We start from the raw sequence: 26,660 nt of genomic DNA, 5'->3' as shown, positions 1-26,660 counted from the left end.
TGACAGCGTGGAGACACCTCCACAATTTGGTCTTGGAACCACTCTCTGTACCAAGACTGGAATGGCAACAAATCCAAGCCTGTTCCTTTACAAGGCTAAACCCATGGTAGAGGACAATTTCCTCATCCTGAAATGTTTAGCTGAAGAGAAAAGGAAAATGGGTCCTAGACCTGAAGATTATAGTTTCCAGTTTTATGGCAACCTCAAATATATTGAAACAACTCCTATTCCCTTCTTGCTTGGAAGAGACTGGGACCATTCCATCTGTGGTTGTGGACTGTTACAGTATTATCCAACTGCATAAGCAAAACTAGCGTCAAAATTAAGTTTTAAATGGCTTGAGGTTTATAGGAATTAAAGAAGGAAAAATTAAATTTGAAACTCTGCTTGTTTACTAGCACTAATTAAATATGCCAGATTTCTGGGCAAGCTTCCTAGCCTGTGGCTACTATGTTACTGGCTTGTAAAACAGTCAACAAATACATGAGTACAAAGCACAAATACAATAACAGAGATTTCGTGTACAGTCCTGCCTTTAGTTTATAAAGAAAAAATGTATAAGAAACAATCTGTAACTATAAAGACCTGTGATAACCCACTAGACTGTATCAGTAATACAAAAAAGGACCAAGTCTACCTTGGTTGCTTTTGTGGAGAACAGCTTAAAAACAGTAAGAAAAAAATGAAAGTGGCAAGTGGCAATAAGAACAAGCCAAACGAACAGGAAGCCTTAAAAAACTGGTTTACTTCTAAATACCCCATGCTTCTGGGCTCTGCTCTCCAAATATTTTGCTATTAAAAATAAAAGGTTTGCACTTTGACAGAAGTGGGTCTGATTATTCACACTGAGGAAGCTGCATTCCTCACAAATAGATGATTATATTGGAATTCACTAGAAAAATAAGTTTATTTTGAGAAGCTGGAATTTCACATTTAATGGGAGCAAGGGCCATACCCATAACCTCACGATCCAGTAACGTATCAGTAACAGTATCTTTGTGTTCTACATTTTAAGGGAACCAGTACAGTGAGCTCATATATAAAGAAGATCAAAACCAACCACACCAAGGAACAAACTAAATCCAACCTCATGATAAACCTCTGGAAGTTGCTCATTTCAACCCACAGCTGAGACAGAATAAAATGCAACGGTGCCTGCATCACCCCCAGGTGGGCAGGGGCAGAAGAAGGAGGGATGTAAAGATCCCATGGATTAAATGCTGTTCTCTGTAGTTCCTTCTTTTAGGAAAAGCTCCCAATTTGCTTTCTGTGGCTGAAGCAGCCATTTCTACAAAAGCAGGAAACAGCTCTCAATGAAGAAACACTTGAGGACAATCTGCTGCCTTGTCAGCTTTAAAACGAACAGCCTTTCACAGCGACTCAAATTAATGCGTGTTCCCACTGTACAGTAGCCTTGCTCAGCTTTAAGGAAACCAGGAATTATGCTTCAATAAAAAATTCAGCCATGCAAATATTCTGCTATAAAAGAAGAGGCATAAACATATAACTCTCCAACTTCCAGAATCACGTACGTGAGGGAAAGGGAAACGATATAAAAATAACTAGGTTTTTGTTTACATCTCAGGTTTACAAGAGCAATTCCAGAAACTAAGTTCTTCCACAGAGGCATTGATTTAATTAGCCAGCACAGCATGCTTTATTGGTACTCAGACCTCAGTGTACATTGATAAAAAAGCAACAAATACACAATGAATGGATACACACAAAACCATACTCCAAACTTTTTCTAAGCCCAGGTGCAGGTAAGAATTCTCAAACACACTTTCACACGCTCTTCCTTACATGCAAATGATCCTTTTTAAATATATATAAACTATGTATGTTTTCAATTAAAACCACGACTGGATCGATTGGATCACGTATCCTTGCAAACCAGCCAAGAATCAAATACAAACTGAAGCCCTGAAGGAATTTCTGAAAGTACAAACCATACAGTACAAGAGTTCTACTTCTGGCAAGGAGAATCACCTCTCCTTTCAAAATGACGCCAGAAGCAACAGCAGAGCATAAAAATATGCTGTCATTCAGCAGTGAAACAGCTACCTTAATGAACAGTCCTCAGAAATCATTTAAAAAAAGGTAACTGATGAAAATCTCAGTTTAGTAAGTAAGCGCAAAATGGTCAAGTAGGAGCAGAGCATTTGCTTCTTACTTTCTGATAACTCAGATTTTGGATCATACTGCTCAACTGGATGACAAAATCAGTTACTTGGAGATGTGAACAGAGGATTTTCTTCAGGTCACAGAGTGGCAGCAAGGGGGACATTTCTGCCTAACATGAACTCTGAATGGGTTCTCATACCCTTTTCCCCCACTGTATTTTGATCCACATTTAGTCCAGACTTTGTCTGCTTATCCTTCTTCATTTAACATTTAAAAGCCAAAACATTCCATAATTTTGGGAGTAAATGTTTAACCATGAGTGTAAATAACAAGATATTATCTACTTTTAGAGACAGTGTGCAAGTTCAAGACATCACCCACCTGCAAGGAATGCTTCTGAGGCTCATCAATTTTTCATCTAAGCCTCCATACCTATGCTCTACCCAGCCTGCACCAGTGATCAACAGGTTTGACCAGTAAACTTACACTTAGAAATCTGATCAGCCTCTGCTAGGATACGGTCCCAAACACTTTCACTCACATACACTGCAGTTGTCCTCAACTCTCCCACATGTATAACACTGGGTTTGTTGTGGGCTCACACCACTCCAGCCCAGCACACCTTCCCACTGCCCCCATGCACTGCAAGGGTTTTGATGCTGAACAGCTTGGATTGGCTTTTGCCTCTTCACCACACAGTAATTTTTCAGGCACTGGCCAATGATGAAAACACTCACCACATCAGCAGGTATAGAAACCTGAGGAAGCAGCAGTATCCTGAGACACCTGAGTGAGGATACTTCCATTGAGACTTGAATTAACACTTGTAGTCAGTTTTCTTATTGTAGGAGGAGCTGAAATCAGCAGTAGATATATGCAGGCACATGGCAGGTAGAAAATTGAAGCCTTCCAAAAGTCCTGAATGGAACCTGTGAGTCACCTCCACTGTGGACAATACACGTTCTCATTCGGGAAAATAAAGAACTGAAAGGACAGAGAGTATCAAAGCAAAGCTAGTGTTTAAATTATTGTGCTGCAGTTTGCTGTGAGCTTTCTGTCACTCAAAGACTTGTGCTCAGAAGTAGGCACCTTCCTCAGGGATGCACAAATTCACATCCCTGCACCCACACACCTTTCTCACGTGCACAAGTTCATGTTCAAGTTTCCTTGACTTGCCATCTTGAGGGCAGTGGGATGCAGTCAGTTACAACTTCAAAACACAGAAACAAAGGAACAGGTAAAGTGTCAGACTTCTTTCCAGCAGGCTCCTCACCTGGGCTTCAACTTTGGTCTTTGGTACTTCTACTGTTTGTGGCATTCTTGACTTACAGGTTTGCCATGTCTTCATTTATGCACGTGGTCTTTATGAGGCCACTATTTAGCAGGGTAGCATCACCTTGCTTCATTACCACAACCCATCATGCAGAAGACAGCAGCCCAAATCAACTCAGATAATGTCTTAGAGCAGATCACTTGTAAAAAAAAAAAAAAGCTATTGTGCTTTACAAATGCTTAGGAGAAATTAAAGCAGTTAGTCTTTGGAGGGATCACTTTCTAATCGGAATTACCTTTCTACTGTGACAAGTATGCTACTTGAAGAACTATAAAAGATTAACTCCCACTTGATATTTGTATTTTGGTGGAACCTAAAAGCACTGACCAGAACACAATTTTAATCTCAGAATTCAGAAGCTGCTATCAGGTAGCCAACCTGGAAGTGTACAGCAGCAAACAAATGCAAGGAAGAAGAAAAATAAGCATCCCTTTTTCCTCCTTTATCCCAATACGAATCTGAGAAGGCTCAGACAGACTACTGTTTCTGCACCAGAGCTGGCTCCTACTCAGCCCTTCTGGTACTCCCACGGCGTGCCCTGAGCCTCTGCAGCACTCCGGAGCAGCTCTGCCCGCCCAGCCATGCCGCTGCCAGCCCAGCCTGGCCTGGCAGCAGTACAGCCGCGCTCGCCTGTTAGCTCAGGTGCACTGCTACGAGCTGTGCCAGACCCGAGCCAGCCTTTGCAAAAACACCTCCTGTGCACGCAAAGAATCACCTATCTACAGATCTGATCGTGTATGCTCAAGGAGCAGTGGCTTGTTAACGCAAAAGAAAATATATTTCATTTCTCACTGTGTGCCAGTGCTTTTGTAGGAAGAGCTGGAGAGTGGGTACACCGAAAGGAAACTAGAGACCGCGGGGTGGGAAGAACAGCAGCGTGTAACAACGTAACACACAATAAACTGTACAAAAACACACTTAAATACCCCTGCCTGACATGCAGAAATGCAAGTGCTGAAACTAAAAATCTAGGTTTAAACACAATCTGTAGCTCGTACTGTACACAGTGTTGCATCAGCTGCTTCCTGCAGGTCATTTGAACAAGAACTATTTTGATTCTAAGTGTAGGAAAGCCAACAGTTAATACCCTGTACTCAGAGCAGCATTTTACATTTATAGGCCTGACATAAACATTCATGAGTTATTCCCCTCCGAGACAGGAAAGTAATACTGTGTTCATTTTAAAAAGTGAAGAAACTATGAGACACAAACATTTAAGTGGACTTCTCAAGGCCACAACACCAAGCAAAGAAGTGAGATCTCTTTGTGCATAAGACATTCCTAATGCAAAGAGGTGACAACACATCAATTCACATTACCTTTTACCCCTTCCAGCACCAAATCACCTGTAGGAGAGCTCTTCCTCTGTAAACACAAAGGTTGCTTATTTGAATGATTCTCTACAACAATCAAACAGAGCAACATTTCTATTTTCTTTTTTTACCAAAGACAAGAACAGATTACTGAGAAGTAAGGTTAGATAACTTCTCTGCAAACCCTTTAATTCAACAGTTGTCCAGGACATGAGGTTATCCCTGTCACATATGAAAGCCTGGAATCTATATAACATTCCTAGTACCATAACTCCTTTTTCAGTTGACAAATGTCAAGGACAGAGCAAAAAAAAAAAAAGCCAAAGTCTATTTTTTTTCCAGGTTGCTTCCTTCATATAATAAAAGAAATCAGAGAACACAGAACCTACAGAATATCTGTGTTCTAGAGCTAAGCTATCATGGAGTACATCTAAAACAAACACACAAGACATCTTCCTTAAATCTGAAATACATACTATTTTCTTAAAGGATAAGATATAGAAAAACATACCAGCAAGCACTAATTTGTCTCACTGATCTATCCCCTCAATAGCCAGAGGCTACTTTTAACCACACTGACTTAACAGAGGAATCTAAATTGTATAAATCAACGTCTCAATTAACATTTTGTTTAGGAAGAGTTATGGAAGAGAAACAGAATGTAATCATTTGCTAGCACAGTGGCTCCAGAGGTCTGGGAGCGAGTGCAAGAAGAATGGAGTTGAATGTGGGAAGGGTCCATTATTCTTTCAATAGCGTCTGGTGCTGCAAAATATGTGCTTGCATACTTTCCTACTTGAAAAGCTTAAGTCTTCAGTAGCTCCTTGGTCTGGGAAAATGGCAGGCACCCAAATGCTAACCCAGGGATCTAGGAAGGAGATCTACCTGAAGAACAATATTTTTCAAGTGGTCTCAGAAGTGAAAAATGGCCATAAAGAGAAGTCTCATTCCCAAGGGACTTTATTCCCTGTGTCTGGCTGCTGTTCATCAGGTGCCGTTCCCCACACACATCCCCAGCACATTCTAATGCAAGAATGGAGAGAGGGCCTCTCTGAAAATAATCACACTTGCTGAAAGACCTGCCCTGCATAAATACCTCTAACAACAGTACAAACAGAAACCGGCCTTCTTGCCTGATACTTGAGCTGAAATTTATGGCACGACTGGCCGTGATTCTGTTATTACTGTTCTACCTGGCTAAGGCTCAAAGTCACAGGAGTGGGAATTTCAGAGGTATTTTCAGTAATGCTGTAGCTCACTTGGGGAAGGGAAAAAAAAAAAGACAAAACCCCAAAATTTCTAGTTCTAGAAATGCTGTAGCCGTACAGGAGTGAAGAAAGCTATATATTACACACATCACATACAGGTAGGTACACATGTACCACAGAGATGGGACAGAGAAGTTAGGGACACACGTGGCCTCTGAAATGGTATTTAATGCTACACCTTGGGAATAATAAAGCAAAGGAAAAAATAATCAAAGGCGATACTGAAAGACAGTTCTTGTGCTCTTGCAAATATCACCAAGCTCCTGGAGAATTTATATGCAGAAAAACCAGAAGTTCAGCTTTAACTTGAATCTCCCTTGCTTTCGTATTGGTTTGCTTCCAACCCTCAGAGTTTAATTAAAGTCCATCAGCCAATTTCTTTCTGTCTGAAGGCCCCAAATTATTCCCCTTTTAAAATGTCTCTGTGTTGACTAACCCAAATATTTCAAAATCTTGAGCTTCCACTAACCTGAATTGTGAATGCCACCCCCCACATGATTTTTTTTTAAAAAAGGTTAGAGGATTTCAAGAGGTTTGACCCACGTAATACCATCAGCTATTGACAGCCAACACACAGGCATGCAGGTACGTGTAACTTACACTTAGAACGAGTCACTGTGCAAGAATCAGCTCTGCACTCCTAGTGCTCCTATCAAGGTTTAACAGTCATACTTGGTGGCTGTTGATAGTCCTATAAGAAACCTCTAAGACAAGCAGCTAAGAAGTTTTACTGCATGTAAGAGGAATCTAATCTTCTCTAGCTGGGGAAAGGGTGAAATAAATTTGATGGAGAAAGGATGGACTTAAAGCCAGCGAATATTTGGATTTCTCAAAGCAGTAGCACAGAGGACATGCTGCCCTTAGGAATAGATCTCTGCTATTTACTCGATCTACTGGAAGAATGCCCAAGAAGCATGTCTTAGCAAGAGAAAAGAAAGTTTGCTATGCTCTTCATTTCCTGTGCAATTCCAGAAACTGCCAGCACAATGCTGTTTGGGGAGAACCACACAACAGCTATTCAAGAGGGAATTCAGCATTGTATTCTGAATGAATGGAAACATTTTGAAAGATATATATTTGCTGCAAGTAAAGTAGAATGCAAACCCAATAAGGATTGTGGGCACACATATACCTTCAACCAGCTAATTGTATATTCTGATTTTTTCCATTGTGATTTTCACAATATTCTTAGCATCACAATAAATCATTCAGGTTAGAATTCACAGTAGCCATGAAGTAAGTGTAATAAATCAGAACTACAAATATTATGCAACTACAGTTCTATTGATACCAAGTGTAGCTAATTTTAACGGAGAAGCTATCGCTTTTATGTATCCCTGCAAGTCAGCAGTTTGGGATTTTGATGGTCAGGATGAGAGAAAGGCTTTTCAAAGTCCAGCTTTCTTAGAATAAACTAGATGAATGGTTCCTTGCAAAAATCCCAAGTGTATTTCCCTCCAGCCCACTGTAAAAATCTTCTGCTAAATATGTCAATTTGAAGGATTTAAAAAAAAAAAAAAAAATTCAGCAATGCTGAACAGCAAGGGAACCACAAGCCAGGACCTCAGCCCCAAGCAGAATCAGACCTTTTAACTGAAGAGGAACAGTCACATGCCTCATTTCACCCTTACTTTACTTTAAACCAGGCTGCTTCCTCCCCCCGCTCCATATTCCACATTGGCTGATAAATTCCCCAACGGCGGGTGTTAACTAACTCCGCATTCCAGTCTGCTCTGCGTCATGGAGTTCCACATCCCGCTGATGAGGAACACATGGCGGACATGTGGTAGGGGAGAGCCTGACAGCGCTCGCACAAGTGGGGGTAACTCCTCTGACCTTTGGCTTTTTCTTTTCCCCCCTCTGTCCCATCCCAACTGCACAATAAGGAGTCTGTGCCCCTCTGACATGTCCTGGTCATTCTGGGATCGCTGGACCCTCAGATTTCAACAGGCAGATATACTGAGTAGGCACCATGGCTGAAAACGCACATTAGAGGCAAATAATCGATCATTCTGTGTCTCACCCCTAACCCAAGCATGAAGAGGAACTTTTTGATCATACAGTTACCTCTGGATCAATTGGGGTTAATATGTCACAAAACCAGCCTGTGATGGCTACATCATCCCTGCAAAATAAACTAACTCACAGTGCTGCTAAAAAATACACAGTGGCAACTGTATTATAATATTAAGACACATTTCTAAACTGAACAGACCATTTGTCATCTTTTCAAGACCCAAGTCTGGCTTACAGTAACAACAAGAGAGATTCAACTTCAGTGTTGTCCAACCCGATGACTCACCCAGAGCACGGCATTTACCAAGTAAGTCACATGGACGCCAGGGTGTCCAAGCAATACAGTCAGCTCTTCCTCCTTTGAAACCTCTGAAAAGTAAAACTGAATCACAGGCTAAGCACTGGTCTGAGACCACAGACAGACAGATGAGTAACGATGATCCGTACGACATATGTTTACTGATGATTAGAAATGAAACGCTGAGCCGCACGCTCTCCGCTTTTAGTCTTACGCGTACTGTAACGCTGGCAGCAAAATTAAATCTGGTGCCAATACATCTTTCTATAGCTACACTCAAAGCCCTTGTTAATATTCCAGACCCTGAGATGCATAGCCTCTTACCTGTACTAGCTGTCAAGACGTGGCATGACCTGTCTTTTGAAAATAGGACCTGGATATGCTGTACATGCGTTTCACCACCCTCCCCACTGAATGAATAAAATAACATGGCAGCAGCAAAGCACAATAAAACCCTGTGGAAGCAACAGTATTAAAAATCAGTAAAAGCAGTATGTTCTTTAAAGCATAAAGCCAACGTCTCAGAAACTCAGTGTGTTACTCTACAAGCATAACATACAAAAGCACCAAATTCAAATGTTTTCCGTATCTTTGGCTACATCCATTTTAGAGAGGATAAATAATGTTTGAAATATTCCATTTCTGAAGGTAAAGGCTACGCTCATCCCCAACATATTACAGAAAAGGCAGAGCAAGTCAAGCAAAGTCTAACTGTGTAATACAAAGGGCAAACTCTGTGACAAAATGAATGCCTTTTAGTTACAGCAGCTACTCTTAGTGAACTGAGAAACTTCTAACAGGCCCGCAAGACTTTCAGGGGCATCTTGAGGACATCTACTCCCAACTCATGGCTCAAGCAACAGCTCACAGGCTAGTGTCTTTTTCTGAAATGTTCAGTGAAGTCCTCTTTTGTAAAGAAGCACGATTAAAAAGTTACACCTACATTTTTAAAGTGTGGTTATAGTCTGAGAAGTTAGTGTGTAAAAATCACACCCTCTTATTTGATAGACCAAGTTCCCCTGTTTTGATCCAGCATCTGATCCGCTTGCTTTACCGGCTAAAATAACTTTTTACAACTTTCTAAATTCTTACTAGTACTGTGAAACCAATTCAGTTCTGGGAAGGGGAACCAGATTCTTTTCTGGCTTGTGCATCTGCAAAAGGATTATTACCTAAATCAACACAGACAACTTCTGGTTTTGTGATGGACGAGCCAAAAAGAACCTGCATTGTTTTCTGGACGCTGGTCAGGCAATTTTTAGTTTTATTTATGAAAAGAGCAGATCTGGAATAACAGGAAAGACATGAAGATCTACACATCACTCTCTAAAATGCACAATTTAGAGAACAAAACAAATATCCAACATCTTCCCATGGCATTCCTCAAAATACCACTTGAACGCAAAGGAAACTTGCTAAGAAAAGGCTGCTAATAGCGAAACACACGGACTTCTCCAATATGGAACCAGCCCCAAAGCTAACACATGTACATGCATCCTGCAGACAGCTGAATCCAGAAAGCATGTTTCTCCCTGGTCTGCCCGGAGTTGCTCCTCAGGATTTTCCTGTTGAGTTGGGTTACTGCATCCCTCCCTTCCCTACCTGTGGGCACTGCTTGCGGGAACCACTCCTTAACACGCAAAGGAAAAAGAACCAAATTATCAAAGTCCTGTTTTTTAATCTATTAGAAGTAATGCAACTCATTTTGGCACGTGTGGCTTATGAGGTACTCGATCAAACATCTAGATGAGGGCAAGCTGGAGGTGGCCACCCCCTTAACCAGCACAACAAAACGTGGAAAAGGACATTTGCCCATGATCTAGTTTAGGATGTTTTACACAGCGGAGCATCTGACTGTACCTGTGGCATTTCCATCCTTTCTCATGGAAGCAGATTTAAAACACAAAACCACCAAAAGAACCACCACAGGAGTGGCAAAGTATTTCAGTGATGCCAGTTTCCCAAGGAGGGCAGTTCCAGAGAACAGAAACATTAAGGAAGTTGCAGTGTGTTTATATATGATCCACTTATTTAAAACAAATTATCAGCAGAAAAAAAAAAAAGGCAATACCCCAAGGCAAGAGAAAGGAAATCAAGTGTATCAAAGCTATTCCTAAACTCTCATTACCTACCCACTTGGCAACGCTGACTTTTAAAATTATACTACACCATTCATTTTTACTCTCATGATGCAAGGGGAAAAGGAAGAAAGAACTCCATCTTCCCACTCCTTTTTTTTTTATTAAAATATCTTAAAAACAGATCTGCATTGTTACTTCAAGGTTACTAATGTTAGTACTGTATATATTTATAGATGAGGTATTCCTTTCTGTCTGAAGCACATGAGGTAATAAGTAGCTGGAATTGTCATGGTGATTTATTAACATATTCTCTAGGAGAAGCCCTGCACCTGCGTCTGTGCAGACAGAACACCCACGAAGGCTGAACTCACCCTTACACAGCCCACAAGATCTTAAAAGGAAATGCTCCAAATTTAGACCTGCTCCAACAGGTGTCTTTTACTGTCTCACTTTGCATGACCATAAATATCAGAGGTGGAGCAAAAAGTTCCCCATCCATTGTAATCGTGCTTTGAAAACAAATACCTTTGCCCCTTCGGAAAGCAAAGGCAGCAGCTATGGAATTCTCATCATTTCCTCACTCCTTCATCCTGCCAAGCCCCAAGTCAGAGAGATGTCACTGGCAAAACCAGGCTCCAGAGATGAGCACATAACTTCATTTTTTTTCTCTTCAAAGGACCCTAAGCTGGCTCCAAGACTTCCCCAAACTGTATTTCTTTCATTCTAGTATCTCATCTTGCAGCTATTTGCTGAGGTGAATGACATGCACAGGCTGTTCATGGCTTTTCATGGCCAAACACGCAACAGTTTCCTTCAAAATGCTTCTACCAGCAGCTTTAGCCTCTGCAGGCACCACCGATAAATGTGTCTCCTGGCCCAACCTGGTGCATACCAAAACATGCCTGGATGGATGTACTGGATGCTGTTTTGCACTTGTTTATTGGAGGGAAGATGCTACCTGTGGGACTTGTCATCAGGGTGACTAACAGCACAGGATTTAAAAAATAAAAAAAAAAAAAAAGAGATTTTTAACAGCAGAATGGAAAGCTGTGCCAGATTTGCTCTGGCAAGTAAAGGAGCAGAATCTAGAAGGCTTTCTGTGGTGTAACAAGGAGAGGCATTCTCAAAACCAAAATGACTATCCACAACTCGCAAAACCCCAAAACAAATCTGGAAGAGAAATCTTAACCAAACTGAGAAAAATAATAACAAGTCACACCATGAACTTAAAAATCCTCTTAAAATGTTTCATTCTTTAACACTTCCATTATTACAAAATGCCTGAGTCAAGACCAAATAAATATTTAATACTCAACAGGTACTCAGGAGATTGTGTGTTTTCCTCTTTCCTTCCCCAGCAGCTGCTCTTTTATGGCAGGAAAATGAAAAGCGTGAAATCCAATGATAGGAAGAAGGCAAAAGGTCAGGAAAAAGGTTTTTCTTCAAGGATTTAAATTAGCGTTCTACAGCTTTGGATGTTTTGTCAACACAACTGCCCTCCTTAAGGAGGGGAAGCCAAAAGTCCTTTGAACCACTAGATCTAGATTTTTACCAGTATCAAGATTCTTAGCTTTAAATCAAAGTTCATCTTCCCTCTTCCCGTTCCTCCCACTCCTCTCCTTAAAAAGGGCGAGAAAAAAGAAAATAGAAACAGAAAAGGATCTGAAGAGCAAAACAAGCAGTGAAGGAGTTCTAGAGTTCATGTAACAAGACCACCATAGCCCTTCAAAGAGACCATCAAAAGCAAAACAAACAAAAGCAACACCCTTGAGATGTCTATTGTATTTTACAGAGGAATGAATGAGTGTACTGGAAATTCTCCCATCTTGCCACAAAGCCTGTTATTTCATCAAAACAAAGTCCAAAGATCAAGAAGCGGCCAATATGGCAGCTGAAAGTCACTCACTTCAAGTGATCCATGAAGAAAAACGAGATTGGGCTTGCTCTTTTTCTTTTTTTTCCCCTCCTCTCCCTGCTTTACTGTGATATATTAAAAAGAAAAAAAAAAAGACTTCAAAGATCGTTTTAAGTGTCGCTTTTGTTTCTCACATCAGAAAGTCAGGGTCTGAGCAGGCCTAGACAACACAGTGGTTAAAATATCATTAGCTGCCAACACTGCCTTCCTAAAGCTCCCACAGTTGTTGCTACCCTGGAACTGCCTCATTTGAAAATATTTAACAATTTCCATAAATTATTTTGCTTCCCTCCAAGATGGCAGCTGTGAAACGGAGAGAGCGCACAAGCATCCGCAGCAGTCTCAGATGTCAGATGCTCACCCAGGTGGACACTGGCCCAATGCTTCTGCCTGATGCTCAAGAGCATCTTTTTCTTGATTTTTTTTTTTTCTTCTTTTTAACACTTAGCAGATCTGCTCTCTTTGTGCTTCTAGACTGTTCTGTCATTTGCACCTTGGAGGGTGGTAACATTACATTTACATTAGCTTTGATAGCTGTGCATATGGAACTCTAAGACAGACAGGGAGATATGCAGATTTTTATCCCATCTGTGTATCTCCAACACTACATATACTGAATCCCAAACAGTTATGCTCAAGGAGATCCACTGATCCACACATATCTGAACAGGTGTTCCTGAAGGCAAAGTTTTGCCTACAGGATAAAGCCTGATTAATTTAGCTATAGGGTAACAGGAATGAGAATTCTCTGGTTAGATGAGCCTGTAAAATCAGAGGTCAACTAAGATCACACATGTTACAGCAATTTCTAGGTCGTTATATCACAGCCACCCACCAGTGCTAGGAGAAAGCCATAAAGACAAGCCTATCACTAACAGTAGATAAAACATTCCTCCCCAGCCCAAAATAGATCTATTACTCTTCGTTTGCTCAAAACCACAGAATGGAACAGTGCTGAATTTCCTACATTAGGCAGATCAGCTGCTGTGTACGTACAGAAGGCTTGCCTGCTGCTTGGTCCCTGCCACATCCAAGAAAAACCCATGAGAGTGCCAGCAGGAACAAAGTGGGACAAGCTCTTTCCATCACAGCGGTTAACACACGGCTCATTCTTGACCATTTTCCTTCTAGGGTAATCCTTAAACTCAGGCAGAAAAGGAGTCATCTTTCCATGGGCACACAGCACCTCCCTTGCATCTGGTAGTGGGATGTTCAAGGAAAGACGACACCTCGCTGTGGCCCACAGGACACACAGCAGGGGCATTTTCACAGAAGAGATTACCTGGGAGTAGACCCCAGATGTTCACATGGATGAATTCTCCAGCTCTCAGATGGCTTCCCCACAGGTGTCTAGTCTCACAGAGGTGAAAGTCTGACTGTCAGCCTGGGACAGACTACAAAGGCTAGTTCTGAAGGAGACAGCAGAGCTTTCCACAGAGGGGCAGACAATGTGTGCCTGAGAATTAAAATCACCGTACAGAAGAGCGTAAAGAGCAACAAGGCATCCTTCATTCTTCTACTATTGCTTATTAATTATGCTGTGCAGGAAGCTCAGCCAGTCTTGTGTATTTAATAAATTCATGCAAGCTCCCAGTGCAGCTTAATGGTGGATATAACACGGATTCTCTAATGAATCTTTTGGGGCCTGGAAACAATGATGAAGTTTTGTGCCTTATATGCACAACAGGGTTGTGAAATGCTGAGAGTTTGTCTCAGATACTCCATAATTCCATCTGGGACTCAGCCAGTAAGACTAGCATTTCATTTACAGACACAGGTCTACCACTTCTGAAGCTATCCAAACTATAGCAATAGAGGCTTCACTTCAAGGAGAGTTACCTTTCAACCACTCCTTTTCTTTCCCTAGAAATGTTTACAATAAGGGCATCAGACAAGCCTACCAGCTTGTTGTAATGATGTAATGAACAATAAAATACTGCTCCCTCAACATTGCAAAAGCTGCTTTTCCTCTCCCCTTCTCATCCTACTTTGTCTTTAACCATCACTCCCAGCCCACAGTTATTTTCCCCCACCCCGAGTTTACTTTCTACTGCAAGGACTCATAAGCTTACTTCTGAAGGATGGATCTTTTAATGACAAGTTCTTCGTCCAAGTCTGCTTCATTAGCCATGAAGAGCAATCTTTTTCCTGTGTCATCCACTCCAATGAAGTCGCGCTGCTCCACTGAAGTAGAAAATCGAACACAACCATTATAGAACCCTGTCTTAATGAAGGCTGGAAAGACAAATAGGACCACCAACCACCCCCAAAATACAGAATACTAGGTTTCAGACAAAAATCTGAATCAATGAATTTGCAGAAGTTATCCACAATATTTATTAACTTATTTTTAGTCAGGGTAGCTGTTACCCATTATGATATTCAAAGCAGTGGCCTGGCAAGCTTTCTGCATCCTTTTTATGAAGGCACCAACTACAGGTTCTGACATGCAACACTCCATCTTGAGCTGACAGGCAATACTCCATCTTGAGCTGTGCTTTCCTTTTTTATTTATTTTTAAAAATATTTTAAATCTCACTTATTTTCTTTAAAATTAAAATAAAACAACCCAGCAACCAACCAAACTGCTACGTGGATTTATACAGCAAACCCAAGACAAGCAGAGTTTTCTTCAAAAATCCAACTGCTTCTTCATCATCATAAATTACTTCACATAAGAATTTGGTGGTCTGGAGAGGATTATGATTTCAGTCAATGCATAACTACTTTGCAACTGTTCTATTTCATATACATACTGATAGCGACAGAAAACCTAAATCACACAGGCACACAGAAGTACAGATTCTAAGACTCCTACCATTGATGCTTCTGGGTTGACTTGGTTTAAATATCTATTTGTAAAACTGCCAACCAAGACAATATGTTTTAGTCACATGTATTATTGTGGCATTTGCCCATCTCCTGCAGTTGCTGACTGAGCACCAACCGTGACCGGAGTCTACTGAAGCATAAAGCATTATTTTTAACAGTTTTCCACTACACCTAAATACAGTGGTGGCAGTTTATTCTAACTTGCACTTTATATATTGTGACTCTCTGGTGGCAACCATATACTGATCTTTGCAGGAACACAGGCTGTACAGGAATGCCATGGTACACTTCTAACAAAAACCTCTTTTCTTCCACTAAATACTATTATTTTAGGCCAAACTGGCAAATATTCAATTTCCTAAGTTCTAAGCCTTTAGCCACACTGGAGTAACAGCAAGCTCTATAAGTAGTTAATTCTCAGATTTTTTTTCAGCCAAAATATTTTTAACCCTGTTTTCCCCAGTTCAGCCACATCACACAGAGTTACCACAGCAATAGCTGCTTAGCAAGATACAGTCAAATCTATGCAACTGTTCAAAGTTTCCTACTAACAGCCTTTGATCCAGGTAATCAAGCATACCCTCTATCCCTTCTCAGAAATTAATCATACAGCAAAGAAGTGCAACCATAGGCCTGAACATGTAACACTATGACACACTGAGTACCATTAGGATAAAGCTCTTCTGCTGGAAAAACTCAGAAGTCAATCTGAAAAGCAATGCCGAGCCTCATGCTAGGGAAAGTGGTGAAGTTACTCTCGAACTGGGCTAACCAGCCATCACCACTGCTACCTAACTGGGCTCTTGCCAGCCTGGAAAGAACAGTGAGCAATTTTCCTCCATCAAGGTACCAACACGTCTCTCAAAGTTCAGGTCACAGCTACTCACAATCTGCCTGACTGCTCCTACACTTACATATTGCACCACCACAGCAAAGCTCTAGGCAGTGAGAGAAAGGGAAAGAGAAAACTTGATGAAAATGGGACCAGGTACATGACTACCACCAAACTAGTTTCTCTTGCTTGTGTGGATAGGTAAGAAACAGACAGCAAAACCATGTGGGCATACTGTATTTTTTAGCAGATACCAGGTCAGGCTTTTTGCCTGTACATTAAATAGCAACACTTCTGTAATTCAGAAAACATAAAACTTACCACTAAAATCAACTACCCAGAGATACAAGAGTGCTGTTTCAAATCACACTGGCATTACTCAGTGAGGAAAAAAAAAATAAATGGAAGAACAAATACATAGCTAGTTTACTCTGCAAGGGAAGTATGAGGAAAATGTTGACGCTGCAGTGATGGTAAATAAAAGATTGTTTGAAGTATAAAAATGGAATGAAGGATTTGTTTTCCCTCTGTATGATAAATAAGGATTTGACATAGCTATTGAAATGTTATTAATCACCTTAGAAATTAGTTCCCTGTCCTTTTTGGAGGCTTTAATGATCTAAAGAAACCATGACATCACAAGAGAACGGAAGTTGAGCAGTTCAGTGATGAGAAAAAAACAGTTTTCAGTCATGTTTTCTAAAATGCTTTTTAATCAAACATAATTAATTGACATTTGGGAAAAAGACACCTTTGTTTAAGATTCAGTATCCCCACCCTTTCAATTAAAGGGAGAGAATACACACGATGCAGCCTGCAAGACCACCAAGAGGTCTTCTGGCAAACACAGGGAATACCAGTGATGACATGCCTGCTGCTTTCAAGACAAGAAAAACAAGCAGGAAAGAGTCACCATCCCCATCTTTTCTGCTTGCCTTTATACACAGAAGAGTTCAGACACTTTTCCACCCAATCCCTTTCAGGTCGTCTTTAAGCACATGGCTCCATTCTGGGTGTTTGAATTCCTGACACATTCTGTTTATTTGGGGTATTACCAGTCACTAACACTCTTTGATGGTTTTTGTGTGGTTTTTTGATGGGGTTTTTTGATGGGGTTTTGGGTATTTTTTTTAAATTGCTTTGCTACAATTAAAAAAAAGCCTATAAGATTATCATCATCAATATATGATCCCCCAAGTATAAAAGGCAATAAATTTCACCTTATAACTTGCAGCTGAGTTACATCAAACAATTCAGTATGAATTTGTAGCTGCTTAACACTGCGATTCATGCTAATTTAAAAAAAAATGTTCTGGGATGTTTAATAATATCCCCCAAACAATGACTTTGATTTGGATTCCATGGTATATGCGAGATAAAAGATTTCCTGCTCCTTCTCCAAAAATTATGAATTTGTAAACACAGTGAAACAACAAATAAAGCTGCAATTGTATCTGGTGGCTTGTGAAGGCTGAGGGTACGTTACCTAATGCTAACACTTGAACAGTACAAGAATACAGAAACACGTCATGATTTAGAGGAGCTGATAGTGTCACATCCTATGAAGAGCTCCTGACACTTTTCATCTTAATATCTCTACATGAGAGGCAGGAGGGTCCAGTGCCCCTAAATGTACTGTCCCTCTCCAGAGCCTAGAGAGGAACCCAAAACTCATCAGTGTTGGCATTTGTCTGCTTTTAGCAAATGCCTGAAAAAGGTCTGGTAAGGGACATGTCTCATCTGAGGTAGTTCATGGAAAACTTCCTAGGGTGATGCCTGACAGCTTGAGCAGCTTTTAGTAGGAGACCTTAGCATTCAGCCCCACAGAAAAACATTGCCACAGGAATTTTCATATTTTCAAGTTTGGTCTTTTACAGATCTGAGAAATCATACACAAATTTTAACAAGTCATTTAGGAATAGTAATGCTACAGAGTCAAGCACACAGATATTAAAACCCAAGCAAATTAAGAAGGCATGTGTGCCATGATGTGTTTACATTTACGAAGAGTCTTCAGATGATCTTGTTTATCCTCACAGACCTCCTCACTCCCACCCTGTGTAATCAAGGCTCACATACTGGGCAGCTCTATGATGTTTAACCATAGACCCATGGGTTTATAACTCCTGAATGCTCCACTCTGTGGCAGTACTAGTGTTCTTGATGATGGTTTATGTGCTATTATCACTCAGATTCACTTTTCAAAAGCAAAGGGGTGTGTGTGAGAGCTGTTTCAGACTCCAAGTCCTAAATGATTTCAGCCCTACTATCCTTACACCACAAAATCTTTCCATGGAGAGTCTAAGCAGCTTTCTTTTAAAAAGACATTTCTTCCACTTCCACAGAAGTAGTCCAACTGCTGGCTTGCATTTCACTCCTCTCAAACAGTCTGAAGCTACACTTCCTTACTCATGTTACTGTAATGCATCTGAGCTCTAATCGTGGACAGGGACTCACTACGTGGGCAATAATCGAGCCTCAGCAATTTAACAGGTATCATTAAAGGAGAGTGAGAGGTATGGTATGGGAGCAACTACATGGTATTTAATACTTTTAGTGTATAAGTAAAACAGGGATAATAGCCCTGCCCTGCCTCACAGCACTGTTGTGAAAATAGATACATTAAAGATTACAAGGCACTAAGACATGGTAAGAGGGACAAGATAAGCATCTAACCTAGTCCTTGAAATCAGTGGGAGTTTTGCCTAGCAAAAGGCTCCTGGATGCGATCTCAGAAGGGTAATTCAGTACATACTCAGCAGAGAATTTCTAGAAGTATTTCTTACCCATCTAACACTGGTCCCTACAGTGGTAAAATTCCCAGCTACAATCTGGCTGATGCTTAGTGCTCTTGAAAAACCTAACTGTTTTAATGTTCATATGTAACAAAAATTTAGGGTTTGATCCAAAACTCACTGAAGTCATCTGGAGCTTTTCCCTTAACTCTTGTGAGCTTTGGATCAGAGCCTGCAAGATTACATGAGTCCAATACTTAATTCTGAGCTGGAAGAAACCAAGTCACACCCTGACCAGGGTATCTGCACTTTTTTTTTTTTGTTTAATTTCTTTTGCTCTGGGATTGATAGCTGAGCATACCAGTGGTTTCTCTATTATCTATCAATAAATACATGTATTCATATCAACATACCTGGCTTTTTTTTCCCTTTCTGTCCTGGTACTGCTTCTGTGGGTTCATGGGTTTTCTTCATCAGCATAGAGAGAGTAGCATCATGTGTCCGAAAGAGATCCACAACTTTATACAGATCAACATCTGTGAACAGATCGCAGCTCAACACCAAGACGTCAGTCTGTCACAGAAGAAAGAAAAAACCCAAAACCCTTCAGAGATACAAATGACCACATATGGATTAGCATTTGTGGACTCAACAACAATTACATCTATAACTTCCTCCCCCACCCCCCAGCCTTTTAAAAGCACAGGGCTTGCCATACTCTGCCAAAACTACTTACTGGTTTTTTGGCAGTTGTTTTTTCTTGAGTTTTGCTGCTACTGAATTAGTTATTTGGTTAATGCTTATACAAGCTCTGGACCATAAAGAATACGTGACCATCTACTCTGCCACCATCTACTCCGAAGGGAAGGAACCAGGACACAGAAACCATGACTTCCAAGACTGCCATGAAATCCTGCAGTATTTACAAAAGCTACGTTTAGTTGTATAATGATGTAGAAAAGAAATCTTTCAGAAGAAATCTTTTTTAGCTGACTTTGCATCTGGCTACAAACCACTGGAAAAAATATTTAAGCTATGTTATTTTATCGGGGGAAAAAACCCCAAATACTATCTAGGATGTGATTTGCTCAGTAATTGCACTGCAATGGTGGGCTCAGTCTAGAAATACAGTTCCTAAAACCAGCAATACCCCATATAAAATAATAAAAAAAAGAGGAAGTTAGGTCCTATTTAATAACAGGCTTGTATTTAATTTTGATCTCAAAGGATTCCAAAGTGCCTTACAAAGTATTTAAGGGAACTGCAGTGTATATCACAGAAACACTGTCACACTGAGATGTAGCAGCTTCATTAACCACGCACACTACCAACAGAGTCTGGCTAAAAGCTCTATTAAGAAACAATTTTCTGTATTTCACGTGGGCTGTGGAATATACTGCCAAAAATCTGTGAGTTCAGCAATTATCTTCATCTAGACTAATCCTAACATAATATTTGTGCAGCATGGCCTAAAGAAAAGTAGCAAGTTTCCACTTTATTTTTTGTTAATGATCAACCTTCTAAAGGTGTCTCAAGAAGATAATGTTTCTTTCTTGAGGTTTACCATTTTCACTTTCTTGCTACCATTTGCTACGGTGAGCTTCCCTGCAGAGCACGACATGGCTGCCCAGTTTCACCTTGTTAAAAGACATCACTTTGTAAGAAGGCCACTAGAGAACACTGGGTAAAAACTGAGTTGATTCACTCACGGAGGATCAGTCATTTTACTTTTACTTTGGGAAACTATCCCGGCTCAAAGCAAACTAGTTCAGCTCTGACCTTTTACTACAGAGAGGTGTAGTATGGAAAGGTTTGCTTGGCAGACTTTATCTAACGCTGGGAGAGTCTCACTTTGTAGGTGAGATGAACAGAGGTCTGGCATTGACATTATTTGACAGGTTCTCCTATGAACACGGGCAGTTTCATGTGTTTACCAGTAAGTCATGGGAATTCATCATGTCACAAACTGCTGGAGCTGTTGATTTGGCACGCTATGCTAAAGGTCAAACTCTTCAACTTCCATTCCATTTCTCCCCACTTTACCGGCTGCTTTACAGGAAGGATCAATGTGCAGGTTGAGGATTTTACACATTCAAAACCTGACTTGCATCTCCCCTTTTAACAAATTTTCAAAATGTGTATTTTATATTATGGTTTTGCCTGGGAAAAGTGCTTTAATTATCACTTCTCTAAAACAAACAACACGCACACATTGGAAAAAAATAAATCCCCCCCAAACCACTGAAGCGAGTTGCCTGGCACCCTGGAGCAGCCCCGCTCCAGCCTTCCCCTGTGTACAAAGGAAGTAAGAAAAAAATTCAACTTGGTATGGAAGTAAATCTCCTGCTTCATAACTGTAAATAGTGAAGAAATACATATTAAAATCCCTCGAAAATCCTGCGTTTTTTTTTCAGATACTCTGTTTTTACAAGAGTACAAATGACTTACAGTATTTGAGGCAAAGGCCAAAAGGTATCCAAGACCTGTATAAATAGACCTGTACTTTTCAAAATCCAAGTCTGTAGAAGGAAGATATCTCTGGCTTCAAATCTAAATGCATTCACTCCAGTGATGAAAATAAGAATTAATAATAAAAAGAGCCAGCCAGACTGGCCAATGGACTTATCCTAAGGAGCAGGTATCTGAACTTGCAAAACAAATGTCATAATTACTTCACATTTTACTAAACACTTTAATCTGTCACTACAGCAAAAACCCAACAAGCATTTCACAGTTGTGAACAGGATCCTGGGTTTTTTCTCCTCGCTATAGGACAAGCTTTTTGCAAAAACTGAATGCAAGACCCCTGAGGAGCATACGGGAACAGAACCACCAAATGTCTGGTTGCCATCTGTTCTACCCATTTACTCTCCCAATATGTAAATAAACGTCAGTGAGCGCAGGGACCAGTGAAACACACAGTTGCTCTGTAAAGCCCACATTTCTGCCTCTCCTCCTGATGAGCAGAGCAGCGGCCTCAGAAGCACGCTGAGAATACACCATGAAAGGCTCTTTTGGGACTTGACAGCCTCCCCTTTGAAACACCACCCCACCCCCCCCCATAAATAAAGCCCTCACTGTCTGATGGATGCACTTTTTTCCCAGTGTACAACTCCTGAACGAATAAACTAACGGCTGAATGAAAAAATAAACTATCCTAGAACCCCAGCAGAAGTGTGTGTTTTTCTTTACGTTTTTAGGGTGGGTGTAGAAGAAAGAAAATAAATGGTAGAGCTTGTGGGTTTTTTACATATATACATGCCAAATAAATACCGTGCACCTTTCCCAACAAGCCACTGATACAAAGAAGAGAAGTGCTTACCACATGCACTCATGTGCTAACAAGGGATATGTGAACATACTTGAATTCATTAATTATGCAAACACCTAAGTACACACACACACATCTCCATCTCTTAATGAAATACACGTAACAATGATTACATCAATCCCAAACTATTATACAAACAGATGATAAGAATCAACAAGTACTGATGAAAAAAACCCCAGCAAGCACACACCCCAAGCAGAACCGCTGCAAAGGAAGAGAAGCACAGGCACAAACGTACCCTCAACACCCACTCCAGTCAGGGGAAGGACAAGGCCTTGACTCAAGGAGAACCATCTAACAGATGGGGCATGGAACAAATGCTCGGAATTTCTGGCATTTTCCTGCTCTGCCAAACTTGGTAAGTGCCATTTCGTTTACTACTTCACTGTCACAGAGGAGCCCTCATCACAGACCAGAACTCTACCAGAGAAGCTGCTGTGTAGGCCAGGTGAAAATACCATCAAGCCTAATAAGACAGAAGAGCAAATGGCTTTGGGTTGGGGCACACAAGGAAACACCACAGTGCTACTGCAGTTGGGTGCAGGGACAGCAGCCTTAGGTACACCACAGCAGGGTGCAGGGACAGCAGCCTTAGCTTGCTGGTAGCACAACTCATGTTTTTTGTGAGCATCACGAGAGCCACAGAAAACAGGAAGAGAAGATGACACTTCTTGGAAGAGTCACTTGGGCCTCAATAATCCCATTCAACCCCAAGTTTCCAATTTAGACATATGAGTTCAGAATTTGTACTCAGCTGTTGATCAGGGGAGAAAAATAAGGTCCGGTAGAAATCATCCCACCTATGATCCAAATTTCAAGGAGATGCTTCTCTGTCCCTACTGACCGTGGTTGGAGCCCTGGGCTTCCAATCTAGCCATCAGTGAAGTATAGAAACACAGCACTTTGGGCCTCCAAATCTCTGCTCTCCTTTTCTAACACTGGCCCCAGCAAGCACTTCATCAAATATTTCCAAACTGTGAAATGCTCAGATATCATGAGATAACTCGCATACTAAATCTGGATAAATACAACACCGTAACATAAAATATCAAGAGAATTATACAAAACGGAGAAAAAAAAACAGCAAAGGAAAAAACCCTCTCAAAACCAACATGCCAACAATTATATTAAACCCAGCACAATATGGAAAATCCACACAAAAACAAGACCAAAAAAGCCAAATGTTTCAAGAGCTCAGTTCAAGACAACTGATTTAAAAATAGAAAACATGTTTTCAATAGAACTAATTCATACCACAGATCAAAAAGATGGATGCAATTATATGGTGTAATATACCAGCATAAATAAAAAAGCCTTGGACTTTCTCACACCCTGTGTACAAAGGCAATGCTAAAAACTTTTATATTCAGCAATAATTGCTGGTCCCTTCTGTTCAAACAGGAGATATTGAGGTTACCACAGATAGCTGGCAGCAAACGATGAATTTTTACTGTGTTTTTTCTATCAAGTATAGACAAGGGCAGGACCTCACAGCCTAAACTGCTGATGGCCTCAAAAACTGAAGACTAGAAAAATGAGAAAACATGTGTTGCAAGGAAATCTCTAATTTGAACAAAATCAGCCTCAAGAGAAAGAGGAAAACAAATGTCAGATTGCATTATAAACAGAAATGAAGCAAAATATCCACGAGTAGTGGAACCAGCTCCTAACAGACCGGACTAAACATCGACCTTAAATGCTAAAAGTTTCCAATTGTGCTGTATTACAGCTGAGACACTGACAGGAAAGTAACTAAAATCAAGAGATTAGATAACTTTGACTCTGTTCCTACACTCAGCCTAACACACATAGAGGGAACTTTGCATCACTTCCTGCGCTGTGATGCAGGGGAGAGGAACAAGTTATAATTACTGCTGGAATTAAGACTCAGTTTTATACACAATAGCCTGGAACTTCACCCACATGTTGCATTAACAGTGGGGTTTGTGTGTAATGCTTTTATTATTCTAAAGAGTAGAAGGGAAAGAACAGTTTGGCTGTGGGCAAGTGTTTTGATCGCTTGTTAGCATGCTCTGGGCAAAGCCAAAGATACCTCCTAGCAATTACATTACTCACCACTCCAGACCAGAAACTTACATCCAAGGCTTTAGAGAATCCCTTTTTATCTCAGCCTCCATTAAGAGTCCTCCAATTTCCACACCTGTGACCTCTTTGAAGCTCTACACGGCTGTTGCTGTAACTGGAGCAGGAAACCTCATTTAATTTTTTTTGATGTCTGTAGGATCTTGTTAGCCACCAACTGAAATGGCTGCTTTTGGCTGGGAATTCCCACTCTGCTTTTGTAATGTCTTTGGACAGCAAGATTCAGAAGAAAGTCGAGATTTAATACTTTATTAGCAGACATGAAGCACTTACCTACTGTGAAGCAGCACAAATTGCTGTAGACCAGCACCTTCAGAGAGGGCAGTGGGGACAAGGGATGTCCCTCAATCTGAAATCCAGCAGTAACCTCATCTCATTAAAAGATGGAATAAGCTTTTTTTTTTTAAAAAAAAAAAAGTGTGTAGTGTGAAAGAGGCTTTTTTTTTTTTTAAAAAAAAAACCCCATACAGAAAAGTCTAATGTGGGAGCCAAGGGAGTCTCTTCTAATTTCTTGGATGGCCCTGAATTCATCAGGTGAGAACACCTTAAGGCAATGTGGATGCCTTCGCGGACGTAACCTGTCAGCATCACTGTTTATCTTCTCAAAGAAAGCTGGAGGAAAGATGCCAGAAGCTGGGGAGGAGACTTTAACCCCGGTCCCATCATATGGCTCATCCTATGCCTTGTATCAGATGGGATCACACAATGAAAACACCATTTTAGGCTATCTTTGTATCTCAAGAGCTACCATCCAAAATCAATATTTTTTAATTTACATACATATAAGCTAGGAACAGGAAAGATATTCAAGCCTGGAAGGCATCCTGTCTCCTCCCAGGAGGAAGTCTTGTTACCTATTGCTCAAACTGACACTTGAGGTGGAAAAGGGTAATTTACAGTTATCAGCAACCAAAGCAGAAGCTTAGAGAACTTCATAAGCTTATTAAGAACGTTTTCAAAGCAGGGCATTGATATTATGACACTTGCTGAACTGCAAAACTTCTGTTCTGGAACATAAGCTTTGCAATCCACCTTTTCCTACAGCTCCAACTCATGATTCAGTTTTGTCCTACCTCCACAGTACTCCAAAAAGTAATTTTTCCAGCTTCCTACTCCAACCACATCACCCTTCTCCACTGGTTCCACTTTCTGTCACATTAAGCACAACTTGTTTGCCCTCCTATAACCTATCCCTTCTACTCATCATGCACTTAATAAATCTACTTCTGCCTTACATCAATAAAGGATGCCAACTGTTTTTTCTAAAGGACGTGGTTCTAAGCTCTGCTGTCTTCTTCTTTCTTTGCTTTAATTATTGAAAAAAAAATAAATCTTCTGCCCCTACACTTACAGAAAGCTGACAATTATCAGGCTATCAGTATGCTGGGGCACCAGACTGACACACTGACACATATTAACCTGTCTCGTTAGGCTCTCTCATTTGTCTGAGGTCAGGAGTCACCTCCTGGTTTTATGATCAGATCCTAAACATGCTGCAGAGGAGTCTGCTTTCCCCCCCATCTAAGGGCATCCAGAAAACATGCACCACCACTCACTAGAACCATACGCGCTAGAGCGCAGGGGAGCCCCCCATAACCCAGGCCCTGAATTCACCACTTCATGGAGAGACTTCCTTCTTCACAGGCAGGAGAACTCAAGAAACAAATGGCACTTTCCCTGCCACTCCTATTCCTGGCAGGCAGGTTTCCAGGACTACCTGGACAGCAGCACTACCAGACCTGCTGCACAGCTGATCTTGGACTCTGCCTCACATGAGCAAAAAAGAGAACGCTGCAGTCAGGCTCCAATCTCAACAGCAGCAGCGCAGCAGGCTTGCTGCCAAAGCCCAGAGCTCAAGTCCAGGCTTAACACTTAATGTAAGCAGAGCCTTAGGCAGTCAGGTGCTGTAGTCATACAAACAATAATAATAAAAAGTAGTCCTAATGGAGCTCAAACAGCTCAACTTATTGAAGAGAAAGAAAGCCTTTGCCCACAGCCCACAATTACCTAAACAGCAGCAGATCTCACAGCAACACAACAAAAAGCAGGTATGACTGGATTCAGTGGCTAGAAATCAGTGTTCAATGTAGAAATAAAAGGCAAAGTGATTTAAGAGGGAGAATAAATATAATCTGGAACGAAATAGGAAAGAATACAAAGGATACTCCTCATCTACTAGAGTGTATGAATAAAGACTTGCTATCTTTAAAAAGACATTCACTCAGGCATCTATAAGTTTGGAGCTAAGGGCCCTAATTACTGTGTGTAAATTCCCTTACAGCTTAGAGGATCATAATGGTTCTTTGCAGTCTCAAACAAGGGTATAAACGAAAACAAAGACACGTACAGCAAATGTCCTCAAGAATCATTCTACATTAGCATGATCTTAAATTTAAAAAAACCAACCAAACAAAAACACACCTCAAACCTGAAAAGTAGAATTTAAAAAAAGGTGTGAAACTGTCTCCAAGGTGTACCC

The 26,660-nt window shown here is 40.8% G+C and overlaps 1 protein-coding gene across 2 annotated transcripts in view; it reads right to left on the bottom strand.

Moving 5' to 3' along the window:
- EIF2B3 (eukaryotic translation initiation factor 2B subunit gamma) overlaps positions 1-26,660 on the bottom strand; it is a gene marked incomplete at its 3' end in the record, with an annotated part of 98,443 nt that overhangs the window by 58,662 nt on the left and 13,121 nt on the right. For both annotated transcript variants that reach the window (XM_084265927.1, XM_084265928.1), the window contains exons 4-5: positions 19,161-19,320; positions 14,421-14,532 (exon numbers count right to left, since the gene is read on the bottom strand). In XM_084265927.1, coding sequence (XP_084122053.1) covers positions 14,421-14,532; positions 19,161-19,320 — 272 coding nt within the window. The remainder of the gene's footprint in view (positions 1-14,420; positions 14,533-19,160; positions 19,321-26,660) is intronic.

Source organism: Gallinula chloropus (genome assembly GCF_964237585.1).
Source record: "Gallinula chloropus genome assembly, chromosome: 6".
Lineage (NCBI taxonomy): Eukaryota > Metazoa > Chordata > Aves > Gruiformes > Rallidae > Gallinula > Gallinula chloropus.
Note: the sequence above shows the minus strand (reverse complement) of the source record. Positions and strands in the feature narration are given on the sequence as shown.